This window comes from Ailuropoda melanoleuca, chromosome 1 (genome assembly GCF_002007445.2).
Source record: "Ailuropoda melanoleuca isolate Jingjing chromosome 1, ASM200744v2, whole genome shotgun sequence".
In the NCBI taxonomy this organism is placed as follows: domain Eukaryota; kingdom Metazoa; phylum Chordata; class Mammalia; order Carnivora; family Ursidae; genus Ailuropoda; species Ailuropoda melanoleuca.
Genome location: NC_048218.1, coordinates 160,783,883 through 160,804,144, shown reverse-complemented (window position 1 = coordinate 160,804,144; position 20,262 = coordinate 160,783,883). Strand labels below are relative to the sequence as shown.

Below are 20,262 nucleotides of genomic sequence, written 5' to 3'. Positions count from 1 at the left end.
GTTGAGAAGTTTGCTTTGGCCGCAGAGACTTGTGAGGAAATAGAAGCTGTTAGGACAGGGTGAGTTAGAGGGGGAAGAAGGGAAGGAAGCTTTCCCAGAAACAGCAGGGGCTGTGGCCCTTGATCTGTTTAATTGGGCCTGAGTTAGAGTCTATTTAGAGTACTCTCTTGTTTTCTATCTTTTGAATCATCAGAATCCCCTAAGAACTTGTGAAAAAGCAGATTCCTGGGCATCATTCATGAGGGCCCTCTCTGGGAAATGCTGGCTGGGAAAAGAAGGGAAAAGCAAGCTAGCACATGATTGTAACGTGGCATTTCACATGTAAAGGTGCATATACAGGTACACCTCAGAGATCCTGCAGGTCTGGTTCTAGACTGCTGCAACAAAGTATGTCAATAAAGCAAGTTAAATGAATTTTTTGGCTTCTCAGTATATAAAACAATGTACATACCTCATTAAAAAAAAACTTATTGCTAAAAAATGCTAACTATCATCTGAGCTTTCAGCGATTTTTTGTAATCTTTTTGCTGGTGGAGGGTCCTGCCTGGATGTTGGTGGCTGCTGACTGGTCGGGTGGTTGTTGCTAAAGGTTGGGGTGGCTGAGGCAATTACGTAAGACAAGACAAAAATCAAGTTTGCTTCATCAATGGACTCTTCCTTTCATGAACCATTTCTCTGTGGCATGCGGTGCTGTTTGAGAGCATTTTACCCTCAGTAGAAGTTCTTTCAAAATTAAGAGTCCTCAGAAACCCTGCTGCTGCTTTATCAACTAAGTTTATGGAATATTCTAAATCCTTTGTTGTCCTTTCAACAGTCTTCACAGCATCTTCACTAGGAGTAGATACCATGTGAAGAAACCACTTTCTTTGCTCATCCATAAGACGCAACTCCGCATCCATTTAAGTTTGATCATAAGGTTGCAGCCATTCAGTCCCATCTTCAGGCTGCACATCTGGTTCTAGTTCTTTTGCTATTTCCACCACATCTGTAGTTACTTCCTGAAGTCTTGAACCCGTAACAGTCCTCCATGAGGGCTGGAATCAACTTCTTCCAAACCACCGTGAATGGTGATATTTCAACCTCTTCCCGTGAATCACAATGTTCTCAATGGCTTCTAGAGTGGTGCAACCTTTCCAGAAGGTTTTAAATTTACACTGCTGAGACCCATCAGAGAAATCACTATCTGTGGCAGCCACAGCCTTACAAAATCTTTTTCTTTAGTGGTAAGACTTGAAAGTAAAAAATACTTTTTGATCCATGGGCTGCAGAATGAATCTGTTAGCAGGCACGAAAACAACATTCATCTCATTGTCCATCTCCATCAGAGCTCTTGGGTGACCAGGTGCACTGTCAATGAGCAGACATATTTTTTAAAAAGATTTATTTATTATTTTAGAGAAAGAGAGAGAGTATGGGGTCAAGGAGCACAGGGAGAGAGTGAATCTCAGGCAGACCCCCTGCTGAGAGCAGAGCCCAACTCAGGGTCAGATTCATGATCCTGAGATCATGACCTGAGCCCAAATCAAGAGTTCGTTGCTCAACCAACTGACCCACCCGGGCATCCCATGAGCAGTCATATTTTGAAAGGAATGTTTCTTTTTGAGCAGTAGGTCTCAACAGTGGCTTAAAATATTCAGTAAACTATGTTATAGACAGATGTACTGTCAGCCAGGGTTTGTTATACCATTTTAGAGCTCAGGCAGAGTATTTAGTGTAATTCTTAAGGGCCCTAGAATTTTTGGAATGAGCATTGGCTTCAGCTTAAAGTCACCAGGTGCACTGGCCCCTAACAAGAGGGTCAGCCTGTCCTTTGAAGCTTTGAGACCAAGCATTGATTTTTCCTCTCCAGCTATGAAAGTCCTGAAAGGCATCGTCTCCCAATATAAGGCTGTTTCATCTGTGTTGAAAATCTGTTGGGGCACCTGGGTGGCTCAGGTTAAGCAACTGCCTTCGGCTCAGGTCATGATCTTGGGGTCCTGGGATTGAGCCCCACATCAGGCTCCCTGCTCTGCAGGCAGTCAGCTTCTCCTTCTCCCTCTGCCTCTCCCCCTGCTTGTGTGCTTTCTCTCTCTGTGTCAAATAAATAAATAAAATCTTAAAAAAGAAAGAAAATCTGTTGTTTAGGGCAGCCACCTTCACTGATGAACTTAGCCCGATCTCCTAGATCACTTGCTGCAGCTTCCACATCAGCACCTGCTACTCCCCCTTGCACTTTCATGTTCTGGAGATGGCCTCTGTCCTTCAACCTCACAAACCAGCCTCTGCTAGCTTCACACTCTTCTTCTGCAGCTTCCTCACCTCTCTCAGCCTTCACAGAATTGAAGAGAGTTAGAGCCTTGCTCTGGATTGGGCTTTGGTTTGAGGGAGTGTTGTGGCTTCCATCTAGACCATTAAAACTTCCTCCATACTGGCAACAAGGCTGTTTTACTTTCTTACCACTTGCGTGTTCACTGGAGTAGCACTTTTAATTTCCTTCAAGAACTTTTCCTTTGCATTCACAACTTGGCTAACAGCTTGACATAAGAGGCTTAGATTTAGCTTATCTTGGCTTTTGACATGCCTTCCTCACTAAGCGTAATCATTTCTAGCTTTTGATTTAACATGAGAGACATGCAATATTTCCTTTCACTTGAACACTTAAGAGACCATAATAGGGTTATTAATTGGCCTAATTTCAATATTGTATCTCAGGGAATAGGGAGGCTCGAGGAGAGGGAAAGAGACAGGGGAACGGCTGGTCAGTGGAGCAGTCAGAACACACACAACATTTGTCGATAGGACACAGAGACGTGAAGTGAGCAAATGCTCTTGGAAAAATAGTGCCAGTAGACTCGATCAGTGCAGGGTTGCCACAAATTTTCATTGTAAAACAATTCAGTGTCTGTGAAGTGCAATAAAACAAGGTATGTCTGTAGTTCCTGTTTTGGTCTATAGCATTTCACAGAGAAATGTAAAAATTCCTGTAACCACTTTGTCTGCAGTGGTTGTTACTACCTCATTAAATTTAATCAGTGTCTTTAAGCATAAAACGAATCATGTGTTGGGCCCTTGATGGTTATTACTGCCATTTTCTAAACAGAGTATTTGACTCTTGCTATAAAACTCTTAATTTTCATTTTTCTTTGGGGTTCTTTTTCAAAGGATGGACATTTCTAAAACCTGATTTGTTGCGATGTCAGAACTACCTCTTAGTCTTTATGGCATTTTGTAGTTAATTATTATTACACTGGGATGGAACTTAATTAATAATTGAAACATTTGTGGATATACTAAACAAAATTTATTTATTAAAATGTACTTCGTCTACCAACTCTACTAGAAAGACGAACTCTCTTACTGGAATATTTCTGGTAATTTGCCAACATTTCTTTATTATTTTGTTATTTTGTAGTGGGCATGAATCTTAGGCTCTCAACACAGGTATGTAAGCCCTGTCTTTTTATTATTTTTTTTTAATTGAACATAAGTTCTATGTCAAGCCCTCGTTTTATAGAATTTCACTAAGGCCGGATCAAGGTTTCTTCAGTCAATTCAGGGCCTTGCTTCCCCTACTGCCCGTATACCTTCAGGATTGAAAGTCAGTCCCAGGAGTGTGGAGACTTCCTAGTGGGTAAGATGGGGATGGGGACAAGCTATCTGCCCTCAGGTGGTTGTCTCTGTTCCCAAGGTATTGAATATAAATTGGTCTTCATGCATCAGTCACATTATCCTTATCTCTGCTTTGTCCTGACCCAAGGGCTCTCCAGGCTATTCTTATTTGTGACCTTCAGACACACATACTACGTTTGGATGCCCTTCTCAGAGATTTTTATTAACAAGTAACTCTCCTGTTTTTCCATCTTATGACTCCCTATCTTCCACAGCTAAGGGAGTCTGTTTCTCCTCTAGGATAGGAAAAACTGGATTTTATATAATCATGCATTTTCTCCAATCCATTTGGTAATGCATCCTTTTTGGCCATATCCTCAAAAGATCAGGCTATGACAACTGAAAAAAATGATCTGCTTTTCTACATATCTTTTCTTCTCTTTGGAAGTAGTAGATGCCTTAATCTTCAGTTTGAGTTGGGGAAAGGTCATAGGACAAAAAGGAATTACTAGAAATGAAAAGAACACCAGCTTAATATATTAAATAGTATCCATAATAATTATATTAGAACTTGTAACATATAATTAATACCTATTGTGCATTATAGATTTTTAATTTTAGTTTGGTATTTTTTTTACTGTGAAGAAATGGAAGGCTTTTTTCATCAGTGAGAGATGGCTCACTGGCATGGACTCGTCATGATGAAGATGTAGCCTTGGAAATTTGAGTTTGGATTAAGAACTGGGAGTACCTGATATTAGTACACATATTCTGCTTTCAGGAAGATGGAATAGATATTCTGTCCCCTGTTCTTCCCACTAGGTGTAACTAAACCCTAGATATTATGTATAAAACAAATACAAGAAGACTCTGTAGAGAGAAGAGGCAAATTGCCTAGGGACCTTAGGACCTGAGGAATGACATGATGGTGAGTTCCTTGGGTTTTCTTTCTGCCTCATATATTTCAGACTCAATAATGAAGAAACCAGCAACTCAGAAAATGCCAAAGGGTGCAGATTAAAAAAAAAAATGTCTTGAGAAAGGCTTGATCTTTCTAGCCAAATGACTAGGGAAGGGACAGTCTCATAAGGCAGAAAACTTTTAGATAATGGCCACTAGACTCCAGTCAAATACCACAGAAATATCTATGGTCTTACTATACCTTCTCTAGCTGAGAGCAAGTGAGGAGCCCAGGCTTCTACCCTCATGATACTATAATGAGGCATCCCAACACCCCCGCATGGGTGGTGTCAGAGAAGGCTAAGTAGGGATCTGGGATTTCCATCCCTGCTAGGCAGTAATGAACACTCCTCCCCCCTCCCCTCTCCCAGCCCTTGTGGTGTCAGTGGATCACAAGCAGAGCCAGGACTTCTTCTCCCACTGGATGGTAAGGAGGTGGCCCTTCTCTGCCCCACTAGCATGATGTAAGAGGGGGCTTAATGGAGAGTCAGAACTTTTCCAAACACTCAGTGGTAATGAGGCCACCTCCTTCCCTCCCCGTGTTAGTGGTATCAAAATGGGCAGTAGTAATGAGGCATCCCTCTTCAGCCAGCATGGCATCAGTGAAGGCCTAGTGGGAAGGCTGAACTCCCATCCCTGCCTAGTAGTAACAAAGGCCACCTTCCACTCTTGTGTTAATCAAGGACAAATGAAGGACTTAGACTTCTTTTCCCACCTGAAAACTAAAGACAAAGAAAAATTATTGAAAGCAGCCAGAAAGAAATGACATACTATGATTGCCTATAGGAAAACAAAACAAAACAAAACAATTTAAATGACAAGCAGATTTTTCATCAGAAACCATAAAACACTGGAAGGGAGTGACAGACATTTTTCAAGTGCTGAAAGAAAAGAACTGTTAAATTCAGTGAAAATATCCTTCAGGAATGAAGGGGAAATGAAGACATTCTCAGATGATGGAAAGCTAAGAAAATTTGTTGCTCGTATATGTACCCTATAAACAAAAAACAAAATAGAAATGGTAAAAGAAGGAATCTTAAAACATCAAAAAGGAAGAAAGAACATGGAAAGAGCAAAAGAAAAAAAAGAAATGGTTGAATACAATAGATTTTCCCTCTAGAATTTATTTTCTTTTTTAAGATTTTATACCTCTAGAGTTTTTAAAATTATGTTGGATTATTGAAGGAAAAATGTTAATCTAATGTCTAATGTGGTTCTCAATATATGGAGAGGAAATAATTAAGGCAATTATAAATGAAGGTGAGTAAAGGGGTATAAAGAGAAAGTTTCTGTTTCACTCAAATCGGTAAAATGTTGACACCAGTGACTCTGATCAATTATGGATAAATAATGTAATAAATGCCTAGAGGAAACACTAGAAGAGCTCTACAAAGAGATACACTCAAAAACACTACAGGTAAATCAAAATGGAATTCTAAAAATGCTCAAGTAACCTACTGGAAGGCAGGAAAAAGAAAATAGAGATCAAAGTAAAAGAAATAATAAAATGACAGATTTGAGGCTTAACATATCAACAATTACATTCAATATAAACGATTTAAACATACCAGTTAAAGACAGAGATTCACACTGTATATTTAAAATGTGACCCAATGATGTGTTATACAAGAAATTCACTTCAAATAGTTCAAATGATATATGTGGGTTAAAAGTAAAAGTATGGAAAAATATATACCATGCAGATCTTAAGCAAAAGAGAGCAGAAGTAGGTGTATTAATATCAGATAAAGTAGACTTAGAGAAAAGAAAATTACCAAAGACAGAGAGAGTTATTACATAATGATTAAAGGGTCAAGCTACCAGGAAAACCTAGTAATCTCAACCATGTGTTTACCATATCACAGAACTGTGAAATATATGAAGTAAAAACTAAGAGAACTAAAAGGAAAAATAGACAAATTCACAATTCTAGTTGGCAACATCAATACTCCTTTCAACACTCAATAGAACACCTAGAGAGAAAATCATCAAAGATACAGAAGCTCTCAACTAACAGATGCTAATTGACATATAAAACACTTCACTTAATAGCAACAGGATATGTATTCTTTTTCAAGAACCCATGGAACATATGCCAAGATAGATTATATCCTGGACCATAAAACAAACCTCAACAAATTTTAAAGAATTGAAATCACATAAAGTATGTTCTCTGACCACAGTGTAACCAGATTAGAAATGGGTATCACAAAGATGATTTAAAAATCTCCAAACATTGGGAAACTAAACAATACACTTTTCAATAATCCATGGGTCAAAGAACTCTCAAGAGAAATTAAAAAAAAATACATTGAACTGAATGAAAATGGAAATACAGCATATGAAATTTTGTGGGACAAAGTTAAAGCAGTACTGACAGGGAAATTTATAGCACTATATGCTTACATTAGAAGGAAGTACATAGATTGTTTGTCTAAGTTCTTCCTGAATGGTAATACAAAAGGGCAATGATAGAGCAAGAATTGAGCTTTTGGGATCCAGACTCTATCCCATATGGACAATGTTACCAACTGGCATGTTACCTGATTAAAGACCTGGGTACCAAGGGAAGCTGTGCTACTTAGGTATTCTGAATCTGCTCCTGTCCTGCACAGTTACTTTGCTTCATACGTTTTTCATCCTCGGTTAAGAATAAATCAGGAGGGGCGCCCGGGTGGCTCAGTCGTTAAGTGTCTGCCTTCAGNTTTTTTTAAAGATTTTATTTATTTATTTGACAGAGATAGAGACAGCCAGCGAGAGAGGGAACAGAAGCAGGGGGAGTGGGAGGAAGAAGCAGGCTCACAGCGGAANAATCTGCTCCTGTCCTGCACAGTTACTTTGCTTCATACGTTTTTCATCCTCGGTTAAGAATAAATCAGGAGGGGCGCCCGGGTGGCTCAGTCGTTAAGTGTCTGCCTTCAGCTCAGGTCAGGATCATCCTGGGTCCTGGGATCGAGCCCCATGTTGGGCTCCCTGCTCAGGGTCCTGGGATTGAGCCCCACACCGGGCTCCCTCCTCNCGATGCCATAACGCCGGGATCACGCCCTGAGCTGAAGGCAGACACTTAACCGCTGTGCCACCCAGGCGCCCCAACTTCATACGTTTTTCATCCTCGGTTAAGAATAAATCAGGAGGGGCGCCCGGGTGGCTCAGTCGTTAAGTGTCTGCCTTCAGCTCAGGTCAGGATCATCCTGGGTCCTGGGATCGAGCCCCATGTTGGGCTCCCTGCTCAGGGTCCTGGGATTGAGCCCCACACCAGGCTCCCTCCTCAGCAGGAAGCCTGCTTCTCCCTCTCCCACTTCCCCTGCTTGTGTTCCCTCTCTCACTGCCTCTCTCTCTCTCTGTCAAATAAATAAATAAAATCTTAAAAAAAAAAAAGAATAAATCAGGAGCTATGTTAGAGTATAGGGTAAGCTGCTGTAACAAGATATCCTAAAATATAGTTGCTNGGCTCCCTCCTCAGCAGGAAGCCTGCTTCTCCCTCTCCCACTTCCCCTGCTTGTGTTCCCTCTCTCACTGCCTCTCTCTCTCTGTCAAATAAATAAATAAATAAAATCTTAAAAAAAAAAAGAATAAATCAGGAGCTATGTTAGAGTATAGGGTAAGCTGCTGTAACAAGATATCCTAAAATATAGTTGCTTAAAATGGATATATGTTTCCTTATCATCTAACAGTCCAGTAATTGTTGGTCCAGGTAGGTGAGTCTATTCAGCTCTGTGAGGTCATTTAGTGATCAAGGTTCCATTTATCTCTTTGCTGCACTAACCCTCTAAGGCAAGACTGTCCAGTAGAAATGTCTGCAATAATGGAAATTTGCACTGTCCAATATCATAGCCATTAGCACGTGTGAAGTTGGAGGCCTTAATTTTTAACTTTATATAATTTTATAGAATTTAAAATTAAAATTAAATGCACACTGGTGGTTACTGTCTACCACATTGGACATTACAGCTATGGATATTACTCTGTTCAGCAAGATTGAAGCTGATTCACTACAACATTTGTTTCTAATCCACAGAAAGGTGAAACACTAGAAATGGAGGGCAAGTAATATATTTTTTGGCAAGTGAAAGTAAAATTACAACATCAATTCTACTTACGTTTCCTTGATAAAAACTTAGCCACTCTGTCGGGGTTTCCCAGCGCTACCCTCGGGTTCAGTGATTTACTAGGGAGGGCTCACAGGACTCAGTGTGAATGAGTCACAGGACTCATACTCGTGGTTGTCATTTATTACAGCAAAAGGATGCAATGCAAACTCAGCAAAGGGAAGAGACACATGGGGTGAATTTCGGAGAAAATCAGGCACAAACTTCCAAGAGTCTTCTCCCAGGGGAGTCACACAGGATGTGCTTAATTCCTCCAGCAATGAGTTGTGACAACACGTGTCTACTGGGGAAATTGATTAACAAGTCAATGCCCATAGTTTTTATTGGGGTATCCTCTGCTTTGCACATATTAAAATTTCATATTCTCAGAAGGAAAGCAGGTGGTCAGTATAAACCATATGGTTTGGACAGTTTAGGCACTCTTACCATTAGGGAAAGTTTTAGATTGATGTAGGGAAGTGTTTACCAGTCAAGTTTCCAGATGCCAGCCGAGGGCCAAGCTTACAAGCAGGCTTTTCTAATGAGCCTTGTGCTTTCCCAGCATAGTCACACCTTCCTGCAAAGGAGAATGGGAAATGTAGCCCCTGGATGGGGAGCCACAAATCCAATTCAAACTCTGTTACTCTGGAGAAGTGGAGAATAGATTTGAAAGGATAATGGAAAGTCTGCTATGGAATTTACACACTTCGCGACTTTACACAAATCGCTTAGACTCCCTGCTCCTTTGGTTAATGCGTGTGTCTCTGAAGTAGTGGATACATTGAACCATGCGTGGCACACAGTAAGTTGGCTCAGTGACACTTCTATTATCATTACTAATATTAGTCTATTCTTCAAGCATGTGGATTGGTTCATCCCTTCCTTTCCATTCTTAACCCATCGGAAACTTAGAAGTTTTATTAGAGGTGGACTCTGGACCACTGGCTTCCTCTCGGCTTTCCCTCTTATGGATTGTTGCCTGTCACTTCTTGCTTTGAACTCTTACCTTCAGTTTCTCCTTCATCACTTCTCTGAATCTTCTTGTATTTTCTATCTCCCATTGTCCATTTTCCCCCAACAGTGAACATGAACCTCCCTGCATTCTTCAGAGCTAGGCTTTATGTGGGTGAATAAAGCTTAAATGTCATTTTCTTCTGGGAAGCCTTTCCCAAACCCTCTACTTTCGGCTCTCCTATTGACTGTGTGCTGCCCCTGGTAGCTGTATTAGTTTCCTAGGGCTTTTATAACAAATTATCACAAACTGGGTGGCTTGAAACAACAGGAATTTATTCTTTCACTGTCCTGGAGGCCAGATGTCTAAAAATCAAGGTCTGAGTAGGGCCATGCTCTTTCTGAAGGCTTTAGGAGAGCTTCTTGTCTTTTCCTGCCTTCTGCTGATTTCAGTAATCCTTGGTTTGCAGATTCATCCCTCCAATATCTGCTTCCCTTTGCATGGACTTCTCCCCTGTGTGTCTCTTCTCTTCTTATAAGTCCCACCCTAATGACCTCATCTTATCTTGATAACATCTGCAAAAATCTTATTTCCAAGTAAGCTCCAATTTACAGGTACTAGGGGTTAAGGCCTCAACAAATCCTTGTAGGGGACACAATTCGTGTCTTAGCATACAGCAGTTATTTCTTAGCACTTAGCATACGGCAGTTATTTATTTGAATTATTTTCTCTAGACTGTAAGCTTCTTGAGAACAGAACCTAGTCTGTTTGATTCATCATTATATCCTCAGGGCCTAGCAGAGAATCTGGCACATCACAAATGCTCAGAGAGCATTTGAATAAATGAATAAATGAAAACTCTGAAATACAAAATTCTTTGTGTCTGACTCCTCCATCGAATCCCTACTTCTTTCCTTTCTCAAAGCCTTGGTGGCCTCTGTGATTCCTGAATCTTGGTCAGCAATCACCAAATCCTACTGAACTAGCTCCTAGCTATCCTTTGTGGATGGCTGCCACCATCTTCTCTTTTCTAGCCATTACCACCAGCCTAATTCAGGATATTGTCATCTCTCCCCTGGACTAATGTTCTTCCAAAATCCTCTTTCAGACCCTTTCCTATCCATTCTCCATACTGCAACTTGAATGATCATATTAAAATGTAAATCTCATATGTCCTTCTACTACTTAAAATGTGTCAATACCTTCTCCTCACATATGGCTTCTGATGCCGTCCATGATCTGGTCCCAGCCTCCCTCCCCAACCTCTCAACTACCCTCCTTCTTGTTTTTTATGCACTGGACATAATGTAATTCTCATTGTCTTAAGCAATTCTTTGTTGATTCAGCCTTTTGCACATGCTCTTCCCTTTGTCAGGAGTGCTCTTACCACCCATCTTAGCCTAACTCCTACATATCTTCTACATCTCAGTCCAAACCTCTCCCTCAATTAAGACTCCATGAGTACCCTCCCCAGGCTTAGGTTTCCCAGCTATTGGTGCCCCCCCCCATATAGGTTCTCAGCAGATCTCACATTTCTCTTTTGTAAATCTCCTCACACTTTGCATTCTTTGCTCAATATCTGTCTTCCATGCCATGTGAGGGCTGGGGCTGTGTCTAGCTCGTTCATCACTGCATCCCAGCATTGCCTGACTTATATATGGGCTCAACACATTTTTGTTTGAGGAATGGATGCATTGGTCAGCTGTTATTTCTCTTTGTTCTTTCATTTGGCTTCCACTTTGGGAAACCCATTGTCATTGATGCATGGTTCCTAGAAATCAGAATATGTGGCTCTTTTCTTGCTGGGCTCCTCACAGCTCTTACTTCGGTGGACCTTCCCTTGCTCAGCAAAATTCTTCCCCTGGAGGACGAAGTGTGTGGTGACCAGACTGAGGACAGAACTTTCATATTGCTGGGGCTGAAAGGAGGAGATCTTTACCAAATTCCCAGCACAGTGAGGTGGGATAGAGGGGCTGTGTGTGGTTACTCAGATTGCCTCTCTTACCACGAAGAATATTGCTGGTGGGAAAGGAAATGGATGTAGATATGTATATATTGACTGTTCATTGCCTCCTCTAGCTCTTAGAATGTTTCTTCCTAACTTGCTATTTTTCTTGAAGATGAAGATACATAGAGACACAGTATTTGTAATTTCTCCATTCATTGACCAATAGTATATGTCCCCCCCAAATTGAAGTGTCTTATGTTTGATCATCTATGTATATGGTTTCTTCATTTAACAAATGTTTACTGGGGCCTCCTAAGTTCAAGTTCTAGGCAATGGGCTCTGGATGCAAAGATGAATATAGTAGAGTCTGCCTTCTTGAAGAAAGAAGGCTGACTGGAAAGAAATGCCACGTGGTGCAATGTGGTAGGTGCTATGATAGACAGGTATGTGTAATGTTGAAGGAACCAAGTGGGGGAGGAAGAACTTCCAGTTATTGTTTGGAAGTGCACATTGCTAGGTCTTATACAAGTGGTTATGTCATTTTAAAGGCTTCTGATCACATCTTTAAATGTGTTCCCTATATTAACATGTTGGAATTTTCTACATCTTTGAAAAGGTTTCGTGGGAAGCCGTGGGACCTAAAAGTTGAGAGTAGGGACCCTGGAGGCAATTGGACCCGGATTTAAAATCTGGGCCTATGCCTGACCTTCCACCTGGGTGACTTGGGGAAATCCCTTACTCTCCCACCTCCATAAAAGAGTGTACGAAGGCGGGGATTAAATATCATAGATGCAATGTGTACAGCACGTGCCTGCCACGCAGTAGGAGCTCTATTCTGTCTTTCCCCGGATGATTGTAGCTCTTTTTGACTCGTAGTGGTGCTGGGGACAGAAAATTGTTTATGTTAAGAACTTCACGGGACACACACAGGCTTAGTTGGCTGATTTTTTTTTTAGAAAGGTGTTTATTCGTATAAAAACAATTTAAACATTATATAAATACAATATAAATATTTCTTTTAAAAATATGCATAAGTTAGCCATGTATTTGAGGTAAACCTACACATTCCAAGAAATGACCTGGCTCTAAAACATTGAGGATATTCAAGCTGCATAGCATTTTACGTTAACTTTTTCAAGATGAATACATAAAATATTTTTTCAAGTGGCACTTCATGAAAATATAAATATCTGTTATATAAATTAACTCAACATCACATATTTAAATATCAATAAATTAAAAATAATTAAAATAGTGTCCTAACGCTCATACTTTTAGTTCTTCACAGAGAACAACATAAGTTATGTGCCCAATGGACAGGTTTCTGACCAGAGAAAGGAATGCCCATGAACTACAGCAATCTCAGATGCCTGGGCTACATGACCCGCACAGCCCTCAGGCTGAACTGCAGGAAATCCTCAAGGTTCCGCAGGATGAGGTGAATTGTTGTTTGCTTCAGCCACTTGTCCTGCGACTTCAGGATAGCCTGCAGGCCGGTGTCTGTGGTGGGGTCGGGGGTGGTCACTTCATCCTGATTCTTTACCTGAGGTGAAAAGAAAACAAGAAGAACTATTTAAATATCGAACAGGTCCTCTGCAGTGGAGGGCTGCTCTGGGCTGTGGGAAGACATTCAAACTCAGGGTGAAGGAGACTACCTGTGGCTGCCTGGTGGGGTGAGGTGCCTCTCCTCTGAGCCCACCTGAGCCCACCCTGTGTGCAGGTCTTTCATGGCAACTGAATTCTAATCACCCCTTCGTTGCTCTATCTCTGTTAGACCACGAGCAGAGCATCGAGGGCAGCCGTGATATCTTGTCTCCCCTTATGCTAAACAGTGTCTGGCACACAGCCCCATCCAGCTGGCGTCTGCTGAGGGCCCACTGATCTAATGGTGTAAGGAGGATGGGAAACACCTTTCCACAGACCCACTGACATGAGTCTAGGTAATTGTGGGAGGCCTCGTACCTCCAAAGTGTGCTTCTAGAGCACTGCAGCATTGGCAGCACCTGAAGCTTATTAGGGATGTGAATCAGGTCTCACCCCAGACCTGTTGATCAGACTCTGCCCTGTGACTAGATCCCTGGAGGTTCAGTGTGCATTTTAAAGGGGGAAGAGCACTGATTTAAGGCAAACAGCCAGGAAAGGCAGTGGCAGCCTGCTTCTCTATCTAGGGACCTTCTCATTGTGCTTTGGTCAGCTCATCCACACACTGTTGCCCTCAGGCCTCCATTCTGTGGCATTTGAATGGCTAGCTGGTAGTGACCAAAACCTTTGGTACCTGCTCTTCCAGCCTTTCACCATTTCTCTGCATTAACTCTTCTGGCAAAAAGTAGGGGGAAAGAGTTGAAATGACCACAATGACAAGAGTATCATTTGGCAATAATTAAAATATTAAAATCATCTTTGTGCTCTCTGTTCTTTTTTATTATGGATCACTGAGCAGGATTGGGTGTGCTTCCTTCGGCCTCTGCAGATTTGTTTTCCTATTTCTTAAGCTATTCTAGTAGAAGTTGTTGTTAAAAATCCACCTCATTTAATATAATTTTAAATACAGTTAATGATGTCTTTTGCAGAAGGGAGCCAAAAGGAAAAAAAAAAAGAAAGGTTTCAGCTATCAGGAAATATTTCTTCGATCCTTTCCTTTACATGTGGCTATCTCTTGAATTGGCTTTGCACTCCCAAGTCATCTAGGTTCCTTTCTTTGAGCCTCTCTTCCTCACACCAAGGGAAGGGATGAGGAAATGCCCACCTTTTCCATCAGCATCTGGAGCAGGACTTTGGTACTGAAGTACACAGAGTTGGCATTTTCCTTATCACCTTCATAGTTGGCCTGGAGGTATTTCAGGTGTACCTGAAACTCCAGAAGACCGGTAGCGATTCTTGTCAGGCAGGTGTCCTAAGAGGAAAGATGGGAAAATCAGTTATTACTAGGAAAATATAATCAATTTTAAAAGTTAAAATTGCTGTAAATCAGCAACTTCTCCCTCTGCCCTTCCAGGGAACTTCAAACACTTCTGAGCATTATATTTTGAGAAATCAGACAGTCTCAGATGGCCCCTTTTTAAATATCTGGACAGAGACATCACTTAATCAGTTTTACCCGAAGCCTGATAGATGCTGGAATTTGGCAAGGGGGTCCTTCCCTGATTCTCCCCTTAATATTCTCCCTTCTGACTGTACTTCTGCCCTTGTCAATATTGGGCTGAAACCTCTTTTTATGGACTGTTCTGAAGTCAGTTCAGCATATCCCACTGTCTGGAAGGAGAAGGGCGTAGAGAATGACCTCTACGGGGAGGGCAGACCTGGATCCTGTTAAGGGCAGCCAAGGAGGAAAAGGACCACCTTATCCAGGATGAATTAGCTAAACCTGCTGAGGCTTCTAACCTTTGACAGTTGTGAAAATCCCAACACTGAAGGGCTATCTCTAACCATGCCATTCAAAAATAAGTTGCCTTTAGAAAGATTTAAGTTGGAATCCTCATGAAATTTACATGATGTTCTTTACATTGATCCCCTTCTTTGTTTTCTGACTTGTCTATATGTATACAGACACTACATGTAAGAGGGAGAACTTTTGACAGAGGAGTAGCTAAAAGTAAATGTGATATGTTCATACCTGATTGAACCCAGATTGGAAGCATCCGTCCTTTTCTGCCAGTTTTGGAAGATGTAAGTTATTTTCTGCCAGTGCCTCCTTGCTGTCTTCACACTTGTTATACTTGTCACACATCTGGGAAGGAATACCCGAACTGTTACATATAAGTGCCCCTAAAACAAACACCACTAGAGGGCCGATTCGTGTTTTACCATGGCAGGAAGTTCTCTAGGAAAAGTGAAGTCACACTGCATTAGCATCCAGGCAGGCAAGGTCTGGTGAAGGTGGGCACACTTGGGTTCAATGCTGGGCTCACCTATGACTTCACAGCTGTTACCTATCCTGAGTCTGTGTCCCTATCTCTTCAAATTGGGGATAATGAAACTCCTCCCTTTTAAGTTTTTTTTGTGAAGATGAGACATAATATTTATGTAAAGTGTGTGGCACATAGCAGGTACTTGATAAGTAACAGCAATTTTGACGATAATTGGGTGAATATAATTTGACCTATATAATGTTCCAGCTAGAAGGACCTATGAGATCATCTAGTTCAATTTCATAATTTTACAGAGGGGGCCCAGAGATGGTAGGGAATTTGCCAAAGATCACAAAGCTGGTTCAGCAGAACCAGAACTAGATTTGGTTCAGGGCTCCCAATACTCTATCCTGTGTTATTTCCTTTCCACCAAACAGAGCCAAACTATCTTACCTTTAAAGCTTTGGAGCTGCTGCAACCTACCTATGATTTTGCCATTTGGGTGGGCTATCACATATGCATCTTATATGCTGGAAGGACTCTAGGGAGTCCCTAACCACTGAACTTCCATAACCTAAAAGTCCTGTGATTGTCCTGAGAAGCTCAACATTTATTTCAGGTGGCACTTGGTTAATCCTTCCAAAGTCCAAAAGACACAAAGAAGATTGATAGACCCTATTTTTTTGGTTAGGGTTAAGGAAGTCCTGAGAGACAGTGAGGTCCAGCTCATGCCAAGTATGGAGCTGGGAATGGGCCAGGGGGCATGGATTTCAGCCCCACTGTATAATTTCCAGGAGGGAAAGGAACTCCCTGAGACCAGCAGCAGAAGAGAAGTACAGCAGACAGTCTGCCCCTTCGCCCTGAAATCGGTACTGCCCCGGAACCCAGCAAAGACCTCCCAGTGCAGGAGCCCTTGTCCACATCCAGGGGCCAGGAGATGAATGCCCACACAGGCCCTTTATCCCCCTCAGTTGAGCCTACCCACCTCCTTTTTCAGTGCAGAGATTCTGCCGAGGATGTATTTAATGATTTCCATTTTGTCTGCAGAGATGAGTGGTGGTCTATTTGAGGTGGCCTCATCTTTGGAATCTCTTCCCAGGTGTCCCGGGGTAGGGAGAGCAGTAGCCATCACCAGGAGCAGCCCCAGGGAGAAGGCAACTGGACTGAAGGCGCCTGTGCCGGAGGCGAGGGAGAGGAGCCAGTGAGCAGACTGCACAGCTGGGGGAGCTGTGCTTCTGGCTGCTGGCCGCCTGCCAGCCCTCCCAGCCGACACACACCCCTCCCTTGGCCAGGCCCGGCTGCCAGGCGGCTCCAGGGCTAGGGATTTCCTTCACTTACTTGTGGAGAGGGAGTTCATAGCTGGGGTCCTGGAGGGCAGATGGAGCTCTCTTTCGTTCCTGGTGGGCTCGAGGGCAGAATGAGCCTCAGACATCCCCAGTCTCATATTTATTGGGGGTTGAGACTCTAATATTGAGACTCATGGGAAAATCCCACATTTGATAAATCTTTGTTGGAGGGTGGGGGGGGGGAGGGGCCAGAGCGGGTGGGGCTGATTGGAAACCTTATTAAGATTGTGCAATGTGACGTCCTTTAGCATCACAGGAATCACAACCGGGGGAAAAAGTGCCGCTTAGGTCATTACAACGGCTAGAGCTAAGAAGCAGGATCACTCTTCCTTTACTTTCTTTTCTGCTTTTTCATTTTTTTTAATCTACTTATTTATTTATTTATTTTTTAGTGACTCAGCATTTTGGCATGTCTTAAGAGGGAAAGTAAAGCTGAAGTCAAGCACGAAGTTTGGGGGGCGGGTAGGGCGAGAAGCTAAGGCTGACTATTGATTTGAAAAATACTTTAATTACCAGTTTAACAGGCTAGGGTTTAATATTCCAGTTAATTCATATTTGTAAAAACCTAAGATGTTTTGACCTGAGCTTCCTCAGACCGCAACACAGCCCACTTGGCTGGGGTTACAAGTAACATGCCACTAGGAGCCATCTGCAGGACTTCCCTTTCCTGGCTGTCTCCGTGCCCAGCTGTTGCAGACGGCCTGACTGCCCCCCAAATCTCGCACAGTTGTCCCCGGGAGCCTCCAGGCACCGTGTGCCATGCTCACGTGCACAACTCCTTTGTGCCACCATGTGGCATCTGCCAGTTTCTTTCCCACCTCTTCCAGCCCACTTCAGCCAGGTCAGCCTCAGCCCTGCTCTCTCTCTGGGGCCCCCACTGAAGACTTGGATCTCTGTGCCAAGGGGTTTGCCTTGTGCTGCTGGCACTGTCCCCACTGCTGGCCACAGGGTGATCCTGCTCCTGAGGGGAACCCTGAGGCGCCCAGGGTATTTTCTCTGCTGGAGACCTCCAGTTAGCGACACCCACTTGGTTCAGGGCAGAAGTGGAGAGAATACCGCTTACCTCTCTGATGGGATGTCAAAGAAGGACCTTGTGACATTTTCTAGAGCTTGTGTTCATAGCTCCCTTCTGCTGTATGACTTGTCTTGAGTTCAGAGGCAGCTGGGAAGAAATTTGCTAACACAGACAGGGCTCTGAGGTTCTGAATCACGCCTGCCCCAGGTTTTCTTATTGGGTTGAGCCTGCACAGCTTGTACAGTTCCCTCTGCCCTTATAATGACGTCTCCTGCAGGAGGGTCCTTGGTCTCATGCAAATGGGCTCTAGACCAAGCTGCCCTACCAGTCTCCGAGACACCTAGGCAGCTCAGAAGATTGGCTCCAGGCTGAAACTAGGACCCTTGTACAGCATCAGGGAAAAAAAAAAAAAAAAAAGGAAAAAAAAAAAAAAAAAAAAAGGAAAAGAAAAGAAAGAAAAGAAGAGAAAAAAGAAAAGAAAGAAGAAAGATTTACGAAACACTGTGTTATCATGATCAGCTCCTTTGGTTTGCAAAGATCTCATCAGGATTGTGAAAACAAGGACCTCTGCTAGGGTATTTAAAATATGAACTGATTTACTCAAGTTTTGTTTTGTGAACAACACTTTAGGACTTGCCTGTTGGGGAAAGTGAGGTCATCCATTCTTTCACTGACTTTCTAAACGGAGGCAGGTCCTGTGGCAGTAGTGGGGTTTTTTGTTTGAAAATGAAAATGGGAGAGGATGGGTGAATGTTTTCGCTCTTACTCTTCTTAGGTCTTGAGCAACTCAGACACCCCCAGCTGAGTCCTCTCTCCTGAACTGAATGAAGCCACCTCGGCTCGCCCCGCTGTGATGCATGCAATAGGCCTCTGTGGTGTGGGATTGCTTGTTCTCAGATATCTATGTTTTAGAAAATATTACTCAGTAAATTTCAAATACTTAGTGAGTCAACAACATACAGATTTTTCTTTCCAATTAAAAGTTTTTAAAGGGGCTCCTGGGTGGCTCAGTTGGTTAAGTGTCTGCCTTCGGCTCAGGTCATAATCTCAGGGTCCTGGAATTGACCCACGTTGGGTTCCCTACTTAGTGGGGAGCCTGCTTCTCCTTGTCCCACTCCCCCTGCTTGTGCTCGCTTTCTCTGTCAAATTAATTAATTAATTAACAAAATCTTTGAAAAGATAAAAGGTTTTAAAGTAGGAAGTACACGTATCATGATGAAATGTTCAAACAGGACATCAAGACCTACAGGGAAAAGTAAATCTCCTTCCTTTCCAGCTCCTATCCTTAGAGGTAGCCCCTGACCCACAGTATTTTCTTTTCTTTCTTTTTTTTTTTTAAGATGTTACTTATTTTATTTGAGAGAGAGAGCAAGAGCATGTGTGCGCCCTTGTGTGATTGAGAGCAGGGGGNTTCTCAGCAGATCTCACATTTCTCTTTTGTAAATCTCCTCACACTTTGCATTCTTTGCTCAATATCTGTCTTCCATGCCATGTGAGGGCTGGGGCTGTGTCTAGCTCGTTCATCACTGCATCCCAGCATTGCCTGACTTATATATGGGCTCAACACATTTTTGTTTGAGGAATGGATGCATTGGTCAACTGTTATTTCTCTTTGTTCTTTCATTTGGCTTCCACTTTGGGGAACCCATTGTCATTGATGCATGGTTCCTAGAAATCAGAATATGTGGCTCTTTTCTTGCTGGGCTCCTCACAGCTCTTACTTCGGTGGACCTTCCCTTGCTCAGCAAAATTCTTCCCCTGGAGGACGAAGTGTGTGGTGACCAGACTGAGGACAGAACTTTCATATTGCTGGGGCTGAAAGGAGGAGATCTTTACCAAATTCCCAGCACAGTGAGGTGGGATAGAGGGGCTGTGTGTGGTTACTCAGATTGCCTCTCTTACCACGAAGAATATTGCTGGTGGGAAAGGAAATGGATGTAGATATGTATATATTGACTGTTCATTGCCTCCTCTAGCTCTTAGAATGTTTCTTCCTAACTTGCTATTTTTCTTGAAGATGAAGATACATAGAGACACAGTATTTGTAATTTCTCCATTCATTGACCAATAGTATATGTCCCCCCCAAATTGAAGTGTCTTATGTTTGATCATCTATGTATATGGTTTCTTCATTTAACAAATGTTTACTGGGGCCTCCTAAGTTCAAGTTCTAGGCAATGGGCTCTGGATGCAAAGATGAATATAGTAGAGTCTGCCTTCTTGAAGAAAGAAGGCTGACTGGAAAGAAATGCCACGTGGTGCAATGTGGTAGGTGCTATGATAGACAGGTATGTGTAATGTTGAAGGAACCAAGTGGGGGAGGAAGAACTTCCAGTTATTGTTTGGAAGTGCACATTGCTAGGTCTTATACAAGTGGTTATGTCATTTTAAAGGCTTCTGATCACATCTTTAAATGTGTTCCCTATATTAACATGTTGGAATTTTCTACATCTTTGAAAAGGTTTCGTGGGAAGCCGTGGGACCTAAAAGTTGAGAGTAGGGACCCTGGAGGCAATT

At 42.5% G+C, this 20,262-nt stretch overlaps 2 protein-coding genes across 2 annotated transcripts in view; one reads left to right on the top strand and one right to left on the bottom strand.

Moving 5' to 3' along the window:
- The window catches only part of LOC105238544, a 188,705-nt gene that overhangs the window by 8,952 nt on the left and 159,491 nt on the right, over window positions 1-20,262 (top strand). The gene's annotated exons all lie outside the window — the stretch shown is intronic.
- IL6 (interleukin 6) lies at window positions 12,912-16,741 on the bottom strand. Its single transcript, NM_001304922.1, is given in 5 exon segments — window positions 12,912-13,079; window positions 14,283-14,429; window positions 15,150-15,263; window positions 16,370-16,557; window positions 16,723-16,741. Coding segments are annotated over 5 exon segments (636 nt in total).